Source organism: Mus caroli, unplaced genomic scaffold (genome assembly GCF_978045245.1).
Source record: "Mus caroli unplaced genomic scaffold, Mus_caroli_1 scaffold_4, whole genome shotgun sequence".
Lineage (NCBI taxonomy): Eukaryota > Metazoa > Chordata > Mammalia > Rodentia > Muridae > Mus > Mus caroli.
The window spans coordinates 100,781,420-100,799,486 of record NW_028227259.1 but is presented as its reverse complement, the minus strand read 5'-3'; the positions used below and the strand labels follow the sequence as shown (position 1 = coordinate 100,799,486).

General features: G+C 42.0%; 1 protein-coding gene across 2 annotated transcripts in view; it reads right to left on the bottom strand.

Annotated features, from left to right (window-relative positions):
• Fras1 (Fraser extracellular matrix complex subunit 1) overlaps positions 1-18,067 on the bottom strand; it is a 419,154-nt gene that overhangs the window by 97,166 nt on the left and 303,921 nt on the right. For both annotated transcript variants that reach the window (XM_021162463.3, XM_029477538.2), the window contains 5 exons: positions 16,087-16,274; positions 12,377-12,493; positions 7,389-7,503; positions 5,239-5,376; positions 2,997-3,029 (listed from right to left, as the gene is read on the bottom strand). In XM_021162463.3, the coding sequence (XP_021018122.1) occupies positions 2,997-3,029; positions 5,239-5,376; positions 7,389-7,503; positions 12,377-12,493; positions 16,087-16,274 (591 nt within the window). The remainder of the gene's footprint in view (positions 1-2,996; positions 3,030-5,238; positions 5,377-7,388; positions 7,504-12,376; positions 12,494-16,086; positions 16,275-18,067) is intronic.

Below are 18,067 nucleotides of genomic sequence, written 5' to 3'. Positions count from 1 at the left end.
TTTTAAAAGAGATGGATATTTTAAAGAGATTGAAATTTTAAGAATATATAAAGACTGTCGGACTTTTAAAGTTATTTAGATCTTGGGGATGAATAAGAATGTAAGGGTTGAGGCTTACTAGTCATGTGTTTGTGTGTCAAGTTGACAAGGAGTCAATTGTACTGGCTATTTTTGTGTCAACTTGACACAGCTGGAGTTATCACAGAGAAAGGAGCTTCAGTAGAGGAAATGCCTCCATGAGATCCAACTGTAAGGCATTTTCTCAATTAGTGATCAAGGGGGAAAGGCCCCTTGTGGGTGGGACCATCCCTGGGCTGGTAGTCTTGAGTTCTATAAGAGAGCAGGCTGAGCAAACCAGGTGAGGCAAGCCAGTAAAGAACATCCCTCCATGGCCTCTGTATCAGCTCCTGCTCCCTGACTTGTCTGAGTTCCAGTCCTGACTTCCTTTGGTGATGAACTGCAGCATGGAAGTGTAAGCCGAATAAACCCTTTCCTCCCCAACTTGCTTCTTGGTCATGATGTTTGTGCAGGAATAGAAACCCTGACTAAGACAGTTTCCAGAAGAGGTTTCCTTCACTTTCTTCTGGACTTGGCAGCAAGTTAGTGGGAATCTGACATCTTAAGTCACAGAAAGCTTGGCTCAGGGATAATGATTTTACTAGAGTTGTTTTAGGTCTGTCTTGGAGACAGATCTAAATGATCGAGACTTTACATGACAGGGTTCCTGTCTGGTACCAGAGAAGGGTCAAACAGCCCCTTGGAAGGACGGAGGACAAAATCCACGTGAAAATGAAGGTTTTGTGGCTCAGGTCATTTTAATAAAGTGTCAAAAATAATTGCCACTGTTTCTCTGTGTACATTTAATGTCCTTCTCTTTGGATGATCAAAGATAGAGATTGGGTGACCCTTAATGATGAAGGCTTGTGAACCAACATGCACTTTTCTGTTAATTTTAGTCAATTCAGGGCTCTCTTGAGGTTCCTAGGGTCTACAATAAAAGTCTCTGTGTTTAGAAAAAAGAAATAATTGTGAAACCACAGTTATATTTACTATTGCTTCCATTGGTTTTACTTTTAAGTAGAAAAAGCTCAGGGAGAATTCACCATAGTGGAGGTCAGCAAAGGCTGAACACTGCAAGAGCTTTTGCCCAATCACACAACTGTCCACTGTGAGCAAACACGCCCTTGCCTCTTAGGAGCCAGAAAGCTGTCTACCAGTGTATAATTAGAAATCATGTCATATGGCTGCAGTGTTTTGAAGGCAAATGCAAAAATTGACAATAAAAATATTAAGGATTGCACATCTTCTCCCTCTTAAAGAGTGTCTCTACTTTTTTTTTTTTTTTGAGAAACAGTCACACTGCTCATTCGGGTTAAATGTTTCCTGCGGGCCCCATTTGCCTGATGTGTGTTCTTTGCCTAGAGCTGCTCCGCAGGGGGCCTAGGCTTATCATAAAGCCAGTCAAGTCAGGATCACTGACTGTCTTCTCTTCTGAGCAGATGAACCACAATGTGCTGTTCACTCTTATTCTGGAGGTTAATGTCAGGGTGTAGTCTGCTCGCTGACTTGGTTATCTGTCCAATTCAAAATTCTCTATCCCCAAAGTCCTTTCAAAGAGGTGGCTGCCTTCCGACTAGATTCCAAAAGTATTCTGCCTAACACACACACACACACACACACACACACACACACACATCTTGGACTGAAAACAAGATAATTTAAGATCAGCCCAAGACCCATTTCCTTTAGCTTTCATAAAGCTAAAGGATCATTTCATTTCAGGTCCTGGGAAAGTTAACTCTTGACCTTCCACCTCCTCAAGGCTTCTGGTTAAAAGGATGAGGCATGTTGATTCCCTTGTTTTCTGTGACATATCTTTTTATACCTCAGACCACGTAACTATCCCATACTGCAGGTCAGGAGCTTCCATTAAATGCTGAAAACAGCACCCATCCTTAGAACATTCCTAGGACAATGCTTATTGCAAATTGATTTTACAAAGGAAACAACAGCCACTCAAGGATACTGATGGCACGAATCACCTGCAGGTCACTCACTAGAAATGAGCTGTTCATGAACAGTGAGTTCACACAACCATGGTGCAGATGCTTCCCATCAAAGTGAAAAGAAATGCATGGGAGTTTGAGTAGAAAAGCTTTTTTTCTGTCCCACCATGTGGGAAGCCACATGAAGTATCCCAGGATCCAAGGATGGTCATTCCAGCAGAATGGCTAATCCCAGTTAAACAGCTGGGTATAAAAGCAGCCATTTTCATTCTAATCTGAGCAAGAATAAAGAATAGCCTTCCTTTGTGCTACCTCTATGTCTATGGCAGTATGAAGCAAACCTAGGATGCAGAGATTTCTCAAAGCTCTGGGTCCACAGACTTTTCCCTCCAGAGCCATGAGTCTCACAATGTGTACACTTTGGTTGGTGGTTTAGTCCCTGGGAGCTCTGTGGGTACTGGTTAGTTCATATTGCTGTTCCCCCTATGGGGCTGCAAACACCTTCATCTCCTTGGGTCCTTTCTCTATCTCCTTCATTGTGAACCCTGTGCTCAGTCCAATGGTAGACTGCAAGCATCCACTTCTGTATTTGTCAGGCACTGGTGGAGCCTCTCAGGAGACAGTTATATCATGCTCCTGTCAGCAAGCACTTGTTGGCATTCACAAAAGTGTCTGGGTTTGTGGATTGTATATGGGATGGATCCCCAGACCCCTTAACTTTTAAGATCATAACTATTATTGTTTTTTTTTCAGTAAATATTAGACAAGTTCCACCAAGGCTTAAATAATATTAACATTTGGCATTCTTAATAGGGTTTTTTCTATGAATACAAAAATTAAGCCATTGCTATTTGATTAACCATGTGATTATTTCAGAAGACACATGTTTCAGGAGAGAAGCCACATAACATTTTTTAGGAATCAAAAAGGAAGGATCGTAACAGAAGGACACACTCTGGTCTCTAATAAAACTGAGATTAAAGTCTTTACCTGTGAAGTAAAATTTCACTGATTCTGGGAGACCTGAAAGAGCAAAAGAATAAAGTCAGTGTTCTAAACATTTTGGGATCAGAAAGAGAAGGGGAATGTACAAACCATACAACAGTGGTTATGGAGGTAAAGGTGTTTAAATCTAAACTGTCTGGCTTAAAGAGTGATCAGGAGGCCCTTTTCTCATAAAATGTTGGAATTCATGATAGCAGCACTAACTTTAAATATAAAAAGGGTATTCATACTGGAATAATTTGATGTCACAGCAGTTAGGGTGATTTGTAATACATTCATCCAGATCCTATTTTACCAGTACATAAAATCCTACAAACTGGTGAATGTGGGTAATGTTTAATACTGACAGTGTTCAGTGGGGAGGAGGTGGAGAGGCCGCTCAACTCCATTGTAGAATTGAGTGACATCTGGGACATTGATTTACACGCTGGAACCATGAAAGATTTATTTTGTGGCATTTGTCTCATAGATTAGACAGGACATGCCTCTTCTATTCTCTCCAAAGAGACTCATGGAATGAAGAAAGTGCAGCAGACTTGGAAATTACTTTAACCACTACTGATGTGTTTTCTTTCCTTCTAATCCCAGGATAGCCCAAGTTTCCTGTAAAGTAGGTCTTGTAAAGTAGGGGCTAAGAACCGTGAATACTTCCATGGGCTATTAGTTAAGCAGTTACTAAATACCCCTGGTCCTCCTCTGAGAAGGGCCTCTTCCTGCCCTTAGGGATTTTCAATCTCATTGAAGAGTTCATCATTTTCTGGACAATTGAACATACACTACATAACCACAAAGACCAGTTTACGTTTACCATAATCAAAAAAGAAACCCTATAATTATTTAACCAGTAGTCAATTTACTCAGGAAAACACCAGCTGCTTTGTTTGAATAAATTTACAATGTAAAAGTAATCCTGCTATTTATAAAGCTACACAAAAGATACTCCTTGAACATCATCAGAAATGGACACAAAGATGTCTAGAGTCACTCCAAGGCACAGAACGTGGGGGCTGTGCTAACTGCTGGACCGAGGGAGAAAAGATGGTAAACAGCGTTCAGTATTCTGCTGCAGTGGAAGGGTCTGCACCAGCTTCAGTGAATAACACAATTTCATCAGGTTGTTTCCTACTCAATCTTTGTATTCAGGTTTAGTCTTGGCTTCTTTTGTTCCCCTCCCCCCAGCATAATATTTGTATTAATTATTTGAATATTTGTACTCAACCTTTCAAAAGAAAACTTTGTAAGTTTTCCTCTCAAGTCCTGGAGCTCAATGTGGGAAGAATGCTTGCATCCATTCCCATTGGAACATAGACTCTACCCTGAGAGACTGCAGTCCACAGAGGACTCAGCTTCCTACTCTGGCCTCCTTGTCAAGTCCATGCATGTCACTGTGGTACAAGAGTCCTCAAGAAAGCCATTCCCCATGGTTTCAAACGCTCACAGTGTTCTTCATGTTCTTAACATGTTATAGACCTTTGTCTATAAACCCAGATCTTTACTGCCTTCCGTGGAGTATAAAGTCAGGCCTATTTCACCTGTCAGGCCCATTCCTGCCTGCTCTGCTAGACACTGCACATCACAGCAATACCATGGCCTCCTTTGAAATCGCGAGGATGCTACATTTTCTTTTCCTCCAGGAATCTTCTCCCCACATCCCCACGTGCACCTTTAGCTGCGTAAGCCTCTGTCCATCCCACTTTGTCAATAGCTCCCTGCTCAGCCACCTCTTGAATTCTCAGTCCACACCAGCCATTCTGTTTAATGTTACCAATGAACCTTCCTCCTCTTTCCAGAGTTCTTATCTCAGTCTGCAACTAGATATTTATTATTGTGAATATTTACCTCATAATCTCTACACTTAGTCTTATAATCAGTCCATAAGCAGGGATAATGACTCTTTCTGCTTTCCATTGTATCTCTGACACCTCATCCAGAGACTGACACACCAGAGCCAATAAAAGTTGGTTGAAAGTATGCCTATGCATGTGAATTCATGATGAGAGAGAGAGAGAGAGAGAGAGAGAGAGAGAGAGAGAGAGAGAGAGAGAGAGAGAGAGAGAGAGTGCTGAGCCCAAGCCTCTACAGGTTGGTAGGCCCCAAGCTGTTTTGAATAGGAGAAGAGTGTCAGTGTCGGGAAGCTTTCTGTACACAGGTTTTTGGGAAGAGATGGAGAACAAGCCATGAAGATTGAGGGAGTCTTGGTGTCTTAAGGCAGAGACAGAAGCATTACCAGCAAATGAGAAGGCCATGATCTCCTGGAGGTGGGGAGGTGCCACAGGAGGGCGATACATGATCTGTCCTTGATTTATATCTTCTTGAGTGAAATACTGGATGGGAGAGTGAGGCCGGTCTCTGTGCTCAATGATACCTGGAGAAGAAGAGACAGACATAAGTACACACAGCAACTCTTGGATGACAGGAAGGCCAGGCCCACCAAACTTCCCTTGCTAGAGAGTGAGTGAAAATCTTTATCATTCAGGAGCACTGGCTCCGGAGCTGGTCCTATACTACTGCTGTGAAGTTACTCAAGAAATAGACAGATCTGTGGCCAGGTGATGGTTCAGCCAGTAAAGTGCTTGCTATGTACGCATGAGGTCCTGCCTTTGAATACCCAGCACCCATGGCTAAGCATGACAACTCACACCTATGCTATAATTCCAGTGTTCGGGAGAGAGAGATGGAAAGAACCACTCAGGCTTGTTGTCCACCCAGCCTAGGGAATGTCCAGGTTAGTAGGTAAAACTGCTCCACTAAGAAGGTGGACAGCAAGAGACACCCGATGTTTACCTCTAGCCTTCACAGACGCAGGCACTGTGCACTGGCACACATCTGCACATACTGAAGCACGTGTACATAAATATGCACACGCATCTAGATGACAGATTGATAGATGAGTAGATAGATGATGGATAGATAATAGATGAATAGGTAGATGATGAATAGATACATAATGGATGGGTAGATAAAAGATAGGTGATGGATAGATATATAGATAATAGATAAATGATAGGTAGATAGATAGATAGATGCATACATACATACATACATACATACATACATACATACAAGATGGAGAAAGCAAGAAAGAATGAGAGAAAGAGAGACAGAGAGACAGAGATCCAAATAGTCTTCATTGTGGTTCAGAGAACATAAACTATGCATGGTGAGGTGTAACTCACTGCCACTAATACAGTTCAATTACACGTGATTTTCTGTAAGTGAACTACATGGTGCTGTCACTATGAAACTTCCAACTGAGTCCCCTAAGACAGTGGGGCCAAAATTATCTTCTGATGGTGTGCTAAGGAAACACTTTCCTAGACTTCCTTTTAATTTCAGCCCTCTTCTATTTTTGTGATGATCTTAGTAACACAGGCATGGGTCTTGACTGTTCTACGTCAGACCTAGGCTTATAGTTAGCACTCAGTTTATAATCAAAGCTTTCATGGCTGCAGGTTGGCCTGCAGTTCAGCAACTTTTCAGGCACGGAACTATACTGTGCTCGTCTCTTCTGTATTTAGAAGGGAACATGTGAGGGTTTTGGTGTTGAAATAACCCACCTTCAGAGACGGGCAGTCATTCTGCAGGAAGCAGCCTAGACCAGCCTGAAAACTCAAACCACGCGGGGGAGCGAGGACCTCTAGATACAACTTAATGTTTTTGTATTTCCTTAGTTTTTATCAAAGGGCAGTGGGGTTTCATTATTACACCCTTTTTCTTTTGGGGGATGTGGTAGTGAGTAGGCTTCCTGCTTGTGAGAGAGGCAGTCTCAGAGGCAGTAGCAGAGCTGCCGCTATGGAAACTGGACTCCCTATGACCTCTCATGGTACAGGTTTCTTAGGTAAGCCAAGCATTAAGAGAATTAGAGGCTGGAGGCTGATGACAGGTGCCACCTGGCCTCTGACTGTGGTTACATGTTTCCATTTTTTTCCTATGGGAAGAGGGACTTATCCAACTGGAGAAGGCACTGAGTTCATGCGGCTCATGGCCCTTTAGGCTTTGACAGATACTTTAGTCAGAAGCACTTGTTCATTTTGATCTGTTTGCCTGTCCAAACTTCTGGGCCCCTTTCGGACAATGCCTGTGTGTGTGTCTAGTTCTTTAAGTGGGCCAGAGGGGGACATAATGACTCTGGTACAGCTCTCTCAGAGCACAAGACAACATACAGCCTGCTTCCTCTTCTTTGTAAACCAGAAAACACAAGCACGGATCATGAATACCAGTTCCTCCTTAACCCTCCATACACATCGCTGTATAAAGAAGCAGGCAAAAGCCCAGAGGTTTTAGGACTGGTCCAGCATCACAAGGCAAGAGCAGCATGCCTCAGAAACCCCTTCACTGAAAGAGCATCACCGGAAACCCCTTCACTGCATACCTTACCTTGATTTGGATGCAGAGGTACGGTGATGTTGTATATAATCTTTCCACTGGGACTCTCTGCCTTCACGAAGGATAAGGACTGGGGCTGAATGACACTTAGGCCATCTTCACGAGCCTGGATGGAATGGAGAAAGCAAGAAAAATCAGAAGCCTGATGATAACAAGAGCCAGAGGCAAAACCACATCTTATAAAGAAAACAAGACCAAGTTTGCTCTGGGTTTTGGTATTAGTTTCATTTGTCAAGATCATCTCCAAAATCTAAATGAAGGATCTGGTCTCTCTCACTCTATGAATGTGGCCAGCCTAGAAGACTTTCAGGAGATCCAGGCCGGAGTAGGATTCCTTACTCTGACTCCTTCATCCCTCAACGCCATCAAATTTATGTCAGAGCATGCTGTTGGTATCCTAATATAATAATAGCTTCCCCAGATGGAACCTGCAGTCAAACACTTTGAGAAAAGTGTTTGAGAAGGCACCACGGCTGGTCATTCACAGTTGGCTCTGCTCCAATGACTTCACAGGCTAAAGATGAATCTGGCATCCACGGAGAGGCCAGGCTGAGAGGTTGAAATCTTAGCCCCACGAGATTCTTTGGGGGCACTCCTGTGCCCCAAGCCTCAATGGGAACTGTTCAGCATTTGGGCTTCAAGGGGCTAAAGATGAGCCCAGCTCCAGCACCAAAAGTGGCTAGCCACTTACATTCAAGACATCCTCTTATCAAAGCACAGGAACATCCCCCATGTTATCTTTACTTCTACTGTACTGTTCGGAGGAACTAAATTCCCCCATTCTCTTCTACCTTTCAATGAACAAGGTGGAAGAATGTTAACTGGACAGTGTGTCTGCAGCTTATTCTACCTAGATGGTGATTCCTCTGCTCATATTCACACCTCAGACAACACTCAGAAACCCAGAGGGTCAGACTCTCATCTCCTGCACGGCAGTGAGTTGAGGACAGCTGTCACAAAACCAGTATGTCAGCAAGTAAAGGGAACACTAGTGTGAGCCTGGGTCTGGGCTTGGGTCACAGGTGCTGTGTCAAAATGGCACAAAGCAACGTGCACACCGCAGACTCTTCTGGACTGACCTTGAAGGTAGAGTTTGGCATGCTCTCGTGCCTTTAAAGCCCTCCTCCGTTCAGAAGGAATTTCCCCATTTAGAAGAGGATTAAGTAGGGCTCACTCCTGCTTATAGGAGGGTGTGGTATTCTTATTTTTAACCATAAAATACTGAGGGCTCCAGTTGCTCTGTAATTGTCCCAAAGGCATAGCTGTCCCAGGGAGAGGCAGCGTCTGCAGGTTAGGACAATCCCCTACAGTAAAGAGTCACATTTCAGGCACTTGCACAGGTCTGGAATGTAATGAGCAAGAAAATTAGAATTTCCAACAGCAGCTGGTCTCCCCCACCCTGCTATGCTAACATAAAACAAGTAAGGACAACAAATTAAAAATATTTGCCCCATAAAAGATGTTTACAGACCATCCATGTAGGTACCGATAAATAGACAGAAAGTGCAATTTCAGCACCCTAGCCTCTCCCAATGTCAAAACCCACTATAATCAAATATTCTCAAAGTGCCATGCAATGCGTCTGAAAATTCATATGCTTCTAAACAATAAAATGATAAGAAGAAAATTGTTATAAACAGGACTACTGAAAAGGGGAACAGGTTCTAGCCAAGACATTCTATTTTGGAACTTAAAGAGCCCATCTCTTTACTGATCAAAATAGACATTATGTAGAAAATGGGAAGACTTAATTTCCTAAAGCAATATTGAAGCTGTGATACATCAAATTAGTCACTTTTAATTATTTGGAATACCCAATACTCACCAATTAAAGACATCAAGAAGTGGGAGCTTAAGCTTCATGGAAATAATTATAGAAGATTTTTTTAAATAACATCTGACGAAAGATTAAGAATAATAGTTTTTATCATACTCTATCACCTCTGACTACATCTAGATTCCAAATCCTTTTCCCTCTGAGGTTCCCGCTCTGCTCTGGGCCAGCCTCTCCATGACACTCACAATGGCTTCACAGGGCTCTCACCTTGCCTATTGGCTGTTCTCAGCCATGGTACCAGGAGGACATCAGATCTTGTTCCTTACCTGTCATGGCTTTCCATGACATGAAGTATAGAAGTCAGGTTCTCACAGCAATATTGTATGTTCCAGATGCCTTTTGCAAACACATCCCAGACTCAGGCTGCCATTCCTACTATGCCCCTGACCTCAATGAAAGGCACAGCTGTATTCTTAGGGATCTTTGTGTATTTTGATTGGCCTTGTCTCTAAAATCTCTCCATCTTTAATTGCTCTTTGGCTTTCTAATCATCTTAACTGTTGCTAAGGGTAAAGTACTGTTAACTATAAGGCATGATGCTCTACAAAAAAAATGTGGTAGAATCTGCCACCTTAGAAAACCTAGACTCTACATCCACCAAGTATATTCTCCTCTGTCCCTTCCTCTCCTCGCCACCCTGGAAACCATTGCTCTGCTTTCCTTTCCTACGAATCTGACTATCTTTCTGTTGCTGTACAAGGGGAGCCAGACCTTATTGGTCTACTGTGGTCTTAGCTTATTTCCCTTTGAATATTTAGAGGCTAATCCAGGTTGCACCTTATGACGGGATTACTTTTTTTTTTGTATGGCTGTATCATATTGTATTGTGCAAGTGCACATGTACATCCACACGCACACACATCACACTGTAGTTTCTTTATTGCTTTTGTCTTCTGATGGACACTCAGGTTATTCCCAGTTCTTGGCTACTGTGAAGAATCATCTGGGGCTTGCTAGAATTGCAGATTCGAGACTCCACAACCAGACTTACTGAATTAGAAAACTCAGAGTGAGTGCTAATGTATTTTAATAACTCTCCAGGTGGCTCCAAAACGTACTTAAGTCTGAGACCTTAAGAACCCTGATCTAGAAATAATTATACTCAACCACTCAGCTCTTCTCCTAGAGGAAGCCCCTGTGACTCTCCCATGCTTCATTACACAAGGCACCCTCCTACTTGCTTCGGAATGGTTGCTCTGCTGTGGCCTCGAGCACAGTAGGATTCCTTTGCTTATTTATTTGCCTAGCTACTCCTAGATACAAAGATCCTTGAACTAGAATCTGTGTTTTAAGGTCACCAACTCGCCAGCATCTTCTTCAGCACTTGTCATAGGCACCCAGAGAAAATAACGAATACGCACAGGCAGACTCCTTTCAAAAACACCTGTGAAATATTTGTGTGGACGGTATAAAAATATTTCATCTGTATTTACCCCATGTCTTTACAATTTGCCAAATATGTGCAAAGCTTCAGTGTTCAGATGAGTTCAAACCACTGAACTGCAGCTGCATTTTGTCACACATAACAAGCATGCCTTACAGTTGTGGCCCTAATTAACGTCAAAAGGAATATCAACTCTGTATGTTCTAAGTAATGTAGGCTAAATCACATTTTACAGTAAACTGACTTTTGAGAAATGCAAGGTTCAAACAGACAGACCCACTCTGCAAGTGTGCCACCAGAGATTAAAGCTGAAGTCTCTTTAGAAGGCCATGGCAAAGCAAACGCCAGTGCCTCCATGGCTTCTGGCCCATTTCTTTACCCCTACTCTAAACTCAAAATAACAGTGCTGTCTTTGCATTTGGCAAGAAATGTGTATGCACATTTTTTTCCGTACAGTTTAGAGAAAATTCTGATCCAAGTTTCTCCAGTCAGAATGATGAATTATAGACTTTATAATGCTGCTGAATTATGATTTCTTTAAATTACAGTTTACGCTGGAAATGCCGATACTAGCTATTCATTAAAAACTTTCTGCTTTCCCCCTTTGTGTCTCTGTCATTCCCAGTCCCGTAATTTCTGAAACTATCACTGTTCTCTTTGTTGTGGCTCAAGGCTGATATCTTACCTCAAAGTGTAATTATGTGGGTGTTAACTAAAACATGGACCCATAATAATTAATTTACAGGGTTTTGCATGCTCATGGCTGTGTCTGAAAGAAGAATCTAGCATTCTACCTACCCTAGAAATAGGGTTACAGTATATTTAGTATTTCCTGCTTGTCTTAGCTGAGCTTTATAGGCTAATCCAGGTGGTACCATCCTTCGTGCAATCCAGCCATTGCCACTGTAATATGATGTTGACATCAACAATATTTATGTTCAAGAATCATGCAATTGAGTCATTAGAATAGCACTAGGAAAATCTTAGTGTTTTAGGCTAGCTTATGATTTTGTGTCTGGGCTGCCTTTCATGTATCCCATGGGTCATGGTTGGACATAAGCGCCAGATCTTTCCATGGGTCACATTCATTTCCCCAGAACATGCAAGGCCTTCTGGGATTGGGTGTAATGATCTTCACACCTCCAATATGCTCTCCTCATTTCTCCAGGGCATCACACTATCTGCTATTTCTCAGCCACCATTAGCTTTCTCACCTCAAGGTCTTCCATGTGCTCTGAACACCCTTGGCCATTCCTTCCTCTATCTTACCTTCCTTCCTCACCCCAATACTCACTTGGATAACTGGTTGTTATTCATTTCTCTAGACTTAGCATTGACACCACCTTCTCCAGGAAGCTTACACTGGAAAGCCAGCTTCTTGGAGAACTTTAATACACAAGGAACAGCTTTTCCAGCTAGGTGGCGCTATAACTGGCAGAATAAGCACACCCTAGAGGTGTATTAAAACCCAGGAAGGTTCTTCTACATACTCAGGGAGAGGCACTGTAGCTATATGGGGTGCCATAGGAGGCAAGGGGTGATGGTTGGGTGGTCAAGATAAATTCTACATAATCTTTTATTCTGGGTGGGACTCTAAGTTCCTTTTTCAGGCTAGTAAGAAATGTTTTCCCAGGGCTGTTGTCTGGGTTTTGGGCAAAGCATTTACTATATCCCACACCAGGGCACTGGCTCACTTCGCTTCTGCATGAGTGAGTACTTTGTTCAAGAGGGAAACATTAGCCCTCCCATTCAACTCACGGTCATATGGAGAGATGTCCCCAGGGAGAGTTTAGGTGCCTCAGGTGCCTGAGGTAAGATTGCAATGTTGAACATGTGACTTTCCAGGTGTTCCCGGGCACTGGTGGCACTAGACACCTGAAAAACAAAATCATCATGGTGAGTCTTTCATTTTCTACTGGGCAGAGCATGTTCACCCTTAATCTCCCCACTGAGACATCTGCCTTTGAATTCTATATGTGCCAAACAACAACTCAAATTAACTATTTCAGGCAGTTTCTAAAGTCCAAGAGAGTATAAATAAGAAAGAAAATATAGAATTTCACTACCTAGAGTAGCTAGTAACACACTCTTTATTTAACCCAATGCTATGATATTTTGCTATAGTGGTGATATAGTGATATTTGCTACAGTCTTGAAAGTGGATAAATTTTCTGGCTATAGGGTTTACCATGTGTCTATAACATGATTTTTTTTTCACTCCATTCCTTTCATCTATACCCAGTATAGATACTGACACATGGGCCATTAGTCATACATCTCACACTCGTGGCTATACATTAGTAACATTTACAGTTAGGGCAGTGATCACAAACATTATTTATTTGTTTGTTTGGCTTCAAAATGTTGAAAGCTGTGCTGAGGATAGTGGTGATGCCCTTAATCTCAGCCCTAGGGAAGCTAAGGTGATGAATTGCAGCTAAGGATGATGAATTGGAAACTAAACGTAGCTAAGTAGTGAGATCCTGTTAGAAACAAGCCCCCAGACCTATGGTGTTCTCCATCACTTTCTCTAGCTCCTTCTCAGTGCTACTGGGATGCTGCCTCAAGTCTCTCTTGTCTCTACTGTTTCCTCATGCTTGTCACACAGATGGTAGAGACTCGTGTAGTTACAGGTGGTTATATGAGTTCTTTACATAATATGAGAAGGCAGGGTACTGTACCCTGCACTCAAGAGGAAAACCATCTTCTCGGCTATCCTCTAGATTAAGTCAGATGCCCACAGGATGGTTTCAAGATAGCCAGATGTCTTCAAGGAGATGCCCATCACATCCTGCTGTAAGGGATACCAATGACCACAGCTCTACTTCACTGATCAGCTAGTGTGGGCTTAGCTCTTAATAGCCTTTCAAAAGTGATCTTCCTATTCCCCACAAAGCAATAGTATTATCACACTTTGTACAGAGGAAATTGAAAAAGAATAGAGCAATGTCTCAAAGTCAGGGTACTAAATAGTTCAGTTGGGTTTATACTCTTGCCATCGGCCAAGATGACCTTGGTAGATTTAAGAAATCAGGAGCTGGGGGGAGATGTTCCCTTCTATTGTTAAGGCAAAGAAACCACATTGGTCAGGTTGTGAAACGTGGGTATATTAACAGAGCAAATGAGTCAGAGTAGCTTCCCAGTAAAGACACTGATCGTGAAATACAATGTTAGTGTTTTGCAAACCACATCTTCTGGGACTGTGTCAACAGGATCTGAATACACAGCTAGTTTCTTACACCAAAAATGACTGTGGAGGTGCCTGCCGTCTTACTAGATCGACTCTATTTAAAGATGCTACTCGCCTTACATAAATCCCATCATACATGCAAAGTAACAGATGGGCTGCATTGATGGCTCATGACAGCAAATCAGCATTAAAATAGAATTAAATCTATGCAGCTCATTATATTACATTTCCTGCTTTAAAAGGGGGGGGGGGAGGAAGGGAAAAAAACATTATGATAACATCCTTTTGGTTTAAAATCTTCCAGGGACACTAAGGCGATAAATGGGAAAAGATGCTAACCATTTACTTTAGCACATGGATAAATTGTCTGTGCATTTCAAATCAAAATATAAGGTATGCTTACAAAGTAATGAAACTTTAAAAACAGGCAGCTCCACTTTTATGGCCAGGAGAACATCAGCTCAGAGTCGCTTCACACATAGAATAAAGATGCTGTCCCTGTTCAAAATCCCCCCAAGCCCCCACCTCTCGGAATGCTTCCAGAGGGAATTTCCAAAAATTATTTTTAAAGCCAAGCTCTCTACCCCATAACTAATCTTCTTAAGCAAGAACAGTGACGACTCTTTGACCTGGCACACCACGGGTTGGATGGTGTTTAGTTAATTTGTTATAGTGTAAACCCATATGCCTAAAACGATACCCTGTCATTCTTGAGGATATTTCTAAAGAATATCACCAACACTTTGAAAGCTATTTCAGGTAGGAGTTCTGTCATGTTTTATGTAAGAAATGTGAAGACTCTATAGGGAACCACCTTCTAAGTAATAATGTCCAGGCCTATGTCATAAATCTAGTGAGCAATCTTTGTTTGGTTTGAGACTGGGTTTCATGTATCTCAGGCTGGTCTTGAACCTGTTATGTAATGGAGGCCCTTGAATTCCTGATCTTTGCACTTAGAAAGTGCTTAGAAGTATAGATAAATACATGCCGCCATATCTGTCTTAAGAAGTCCTCTTTCTTTTCTCCTTTCCATAAATCAGGACCTTCTGGCTTATTTTTCAATATTTTATTTCACTCAGTAATCAAATTGCAAGGCAATCTGTTGTCATTTTAAGCAGGTGCTTAGAATCCCTTTCCAGGGAGAGAGACTCCATAGTGACAACACGCGGTCTCGACCCCTGTGAAGGGGAAGGCAGATCTGTGGGGTCTAGTTGGCTGAGGTGACTTCTTTTGATTGAGGTCTTTGCCTCAATCCTGACTCATTCTCTGAGGACCACTGCCATCCCAGGTGCTGAAATTGAGACGTTAACTGGAGTAAAGGGCACAGAGCGTTTGTTCACTTTCATACATTTGATGTGCTGAAAATAACCTCATTTTAATAGTCTCCATATTTCTATCAACCGTCTCTTTGGAAAAGCACATGATTTATGCAATATAAATTAGTCAGGCATCAAAGACACACATGCCTGGCATTAGAAGTGGAGTACATTCTTAGGTGAAGGAAAACTGTGACTGGAAGGGGACACCATGTGGGCTGATCACCATGAACAGATTTATTTCTTGATGTCTTATAGAATTCTCTGTTCTGTTTAAATAGCTTCTCACACACCGTCCCTTATTTCTTAGCATTTCTAAGTTTTCCTTCTAAGTCCTTCTTGCTATAGGTGTGTCTAATCCTGTTGTTCTTTTCAAGGAATTGGCCTGGCACTCATTTGTCACTCCTGGTGTTGTCAAACGAACCAATTTCTTCTTTTTAGCTCTCCGTGGCCTTTCCGTGTGTTTTGCTAGGCCTCCGAGTCAAGCATTTGGTCTGCCTAGCTCTGTGTTCCCCTACTCAATAATAAGCAGTGCCATCAGTTTTCTTGTGAATACAATTTTATATACTTCACGTAAGTCTTCAAAAGTTATTGTCTCCTCAATGGTTCTTAATGGCTCACTACTTTGGTTTTCTTTAAGAACATTTAAACTATACCATGTGGTTTAACAACCATGTTTACCTTTTTGTTATGGCTTTGTTTATATCCAGCATTGCCAGACTGAACCTGCTATTCTTTGATATTCTTTAGCTTTGACAGTTCTCCTTATGGTCTGGTCTATCATCAATTTTTAATAAAAGATAATAACAGATCCCTAGGTAGTACCTATGCTTTTTCACCCTAATAAACACATTTACAAAATTCTTAATGCTATGAATTACGCTTCCCTCTTCTAGACAGACAAATTGAAGAAAATGGCCCACGTGGCCTGTGAATGAGGGTGGTTAGGAGGCAGAGGGCACCTGGAAGCGGAAGGAGTCACTCTGAGCGGGGGCTCCCAAGTGTCTGTACCACACAATGCCATCGTCGATGTCCTGCTGGGTGAAGGTGCTGATGGGGGTTGCCATCCTTCCATCAGGCAGGTGATGCCCTTCCTCCACAGGATCAGCTGGACTGTCTGCAGGCAGATTCATCAGAAGGACCACCTCCCCTAGAGAAGCAGAGGCCATACTGTTAGAGCTCTGGGGAAAGCATGGCAGAGACCTCAATCCTTCCCATCATTCCTTCTTTACAAGCTGAAGAAATATGTGTGCCTTGATCTAAGGTCAGATCACTGTCAGCACTCAATGGATAGAATTGAATTCCCCTGTAGACAGAATTCCCTGGCTCCAATAACTATTTAAGGGCAGCTAAGGCATAGAGTTACCGACTAGCATCTATTAAAATTCCATAATGAGACTCAAACTGTGGGGGAAGCTGCAAATAGACCCTTCCCAGGCACTGGATGGATACATTTCCATATGGAACTTTCTATCTAATGCAAAATGTATTCTACACAACAGTTTCAGGTTTTAAAGACGACAGAGTGAGCTCAGGGGAAGCTATTCCTGAGAGGATTCTGTCCAGTGGAGATAAGATTGGCTGACATAGAGCACATATAGAAGAGCTGTCCCTGGTAGGACAGTTCAAACCCAACTCTAACTCCCGCAGATTCCTGAGCTGACTCACTCCTAAGGCTCCGTTGCTTGTGTGTAAAGTAAAACCAACACAGATGGGACATCTGTAATCTAAACACCCACAATCCATACGGACCCAAGATCCCAACCTTTTTGAGCAGCAACATAATATCATAGCAGAAAATTCCATACTGGAGCAAACTCACATAACAGGTCATAGTCAAATTTTAGGAGCATTAAAATCACATATTGGATAGATTTCACTAACAGACCATAGTCAAGTTCTAGGAACAACATCAAGAATATTGTAGAGAGTCCTTTTGAGATGAAGTATATATGTGTATATAAAAGAATTATAAATGATTATGTGCTTAGATTTGGATCGCATCTCTAAGATAGCTCACCACTTACTTGCAAACACTCAAAATTACAAAAAAATCCATATAGGAAAAAAATTCTGGTCTCAAGCATGTTGGCTAAAGGATGCTCAGACTGCTGGACACAAACTCTAGAGGCAGCTGGAGACAAGGATGGTGACTCCCACGGCCACCTCTATGTCTCCATGTGAATGATGTCACCATCTCCTTTAAGATCCGACAGAGGACAGTGGATAAGAGTGGATTTGAATTGAAAGTTCATATTCTTGGCCATGAAACAGTTTGTTACAGTTTTCTGTACATGTGTCAGTATTTGCCTGCCCCTCCATTTGACACATTTTATTTGAACTGAAGCAAGGAAATCTAAATCCAAACACAACCCACCTGTTTTTTAACGCTTATCCCACACCCGAAGCTTCTATCATCTTCAGGTGAGATTACAAAAACAGAAGTGTTATAGGAACAATTAAAATTTCACAAGAATATGATTTCAAGTGAAAACCACACAGGAAAGTGGGCAAATTTCTGAAAGCAGGCTGTGTTCTTTACTAACAATAAACCCAAAACAAGCTACTCTGCCATTTTGATAGGAAAAAGAATGAGTGTGTGTGTGTATATGTGTGTGTGTGTGTGTGTGTGTGCATGCATGTGCAAGAGGCAGAGAGAGTGACAGGGGAGCTGAGAGAAGATGGGTAGAGAGACAGAGACAGAGACAAACTAGATTTCTATTTTTAAAATGTTATGTAGGCAGATGTCCAAATCTCAATGCACTGGGTGTATTGGATAACTGATAACACATTTATTTTTTCAAAACTGGTAGCATTATTTTCATTACTACAGAGAAACCTGCCTTCTCATTCAAAGTAAACACCCATTCTAATATTTATATGCACTAAATTCAAGTTAGAGATGAGCAAGTCATATCGGAGGCTATTGAAACACTGAAATAC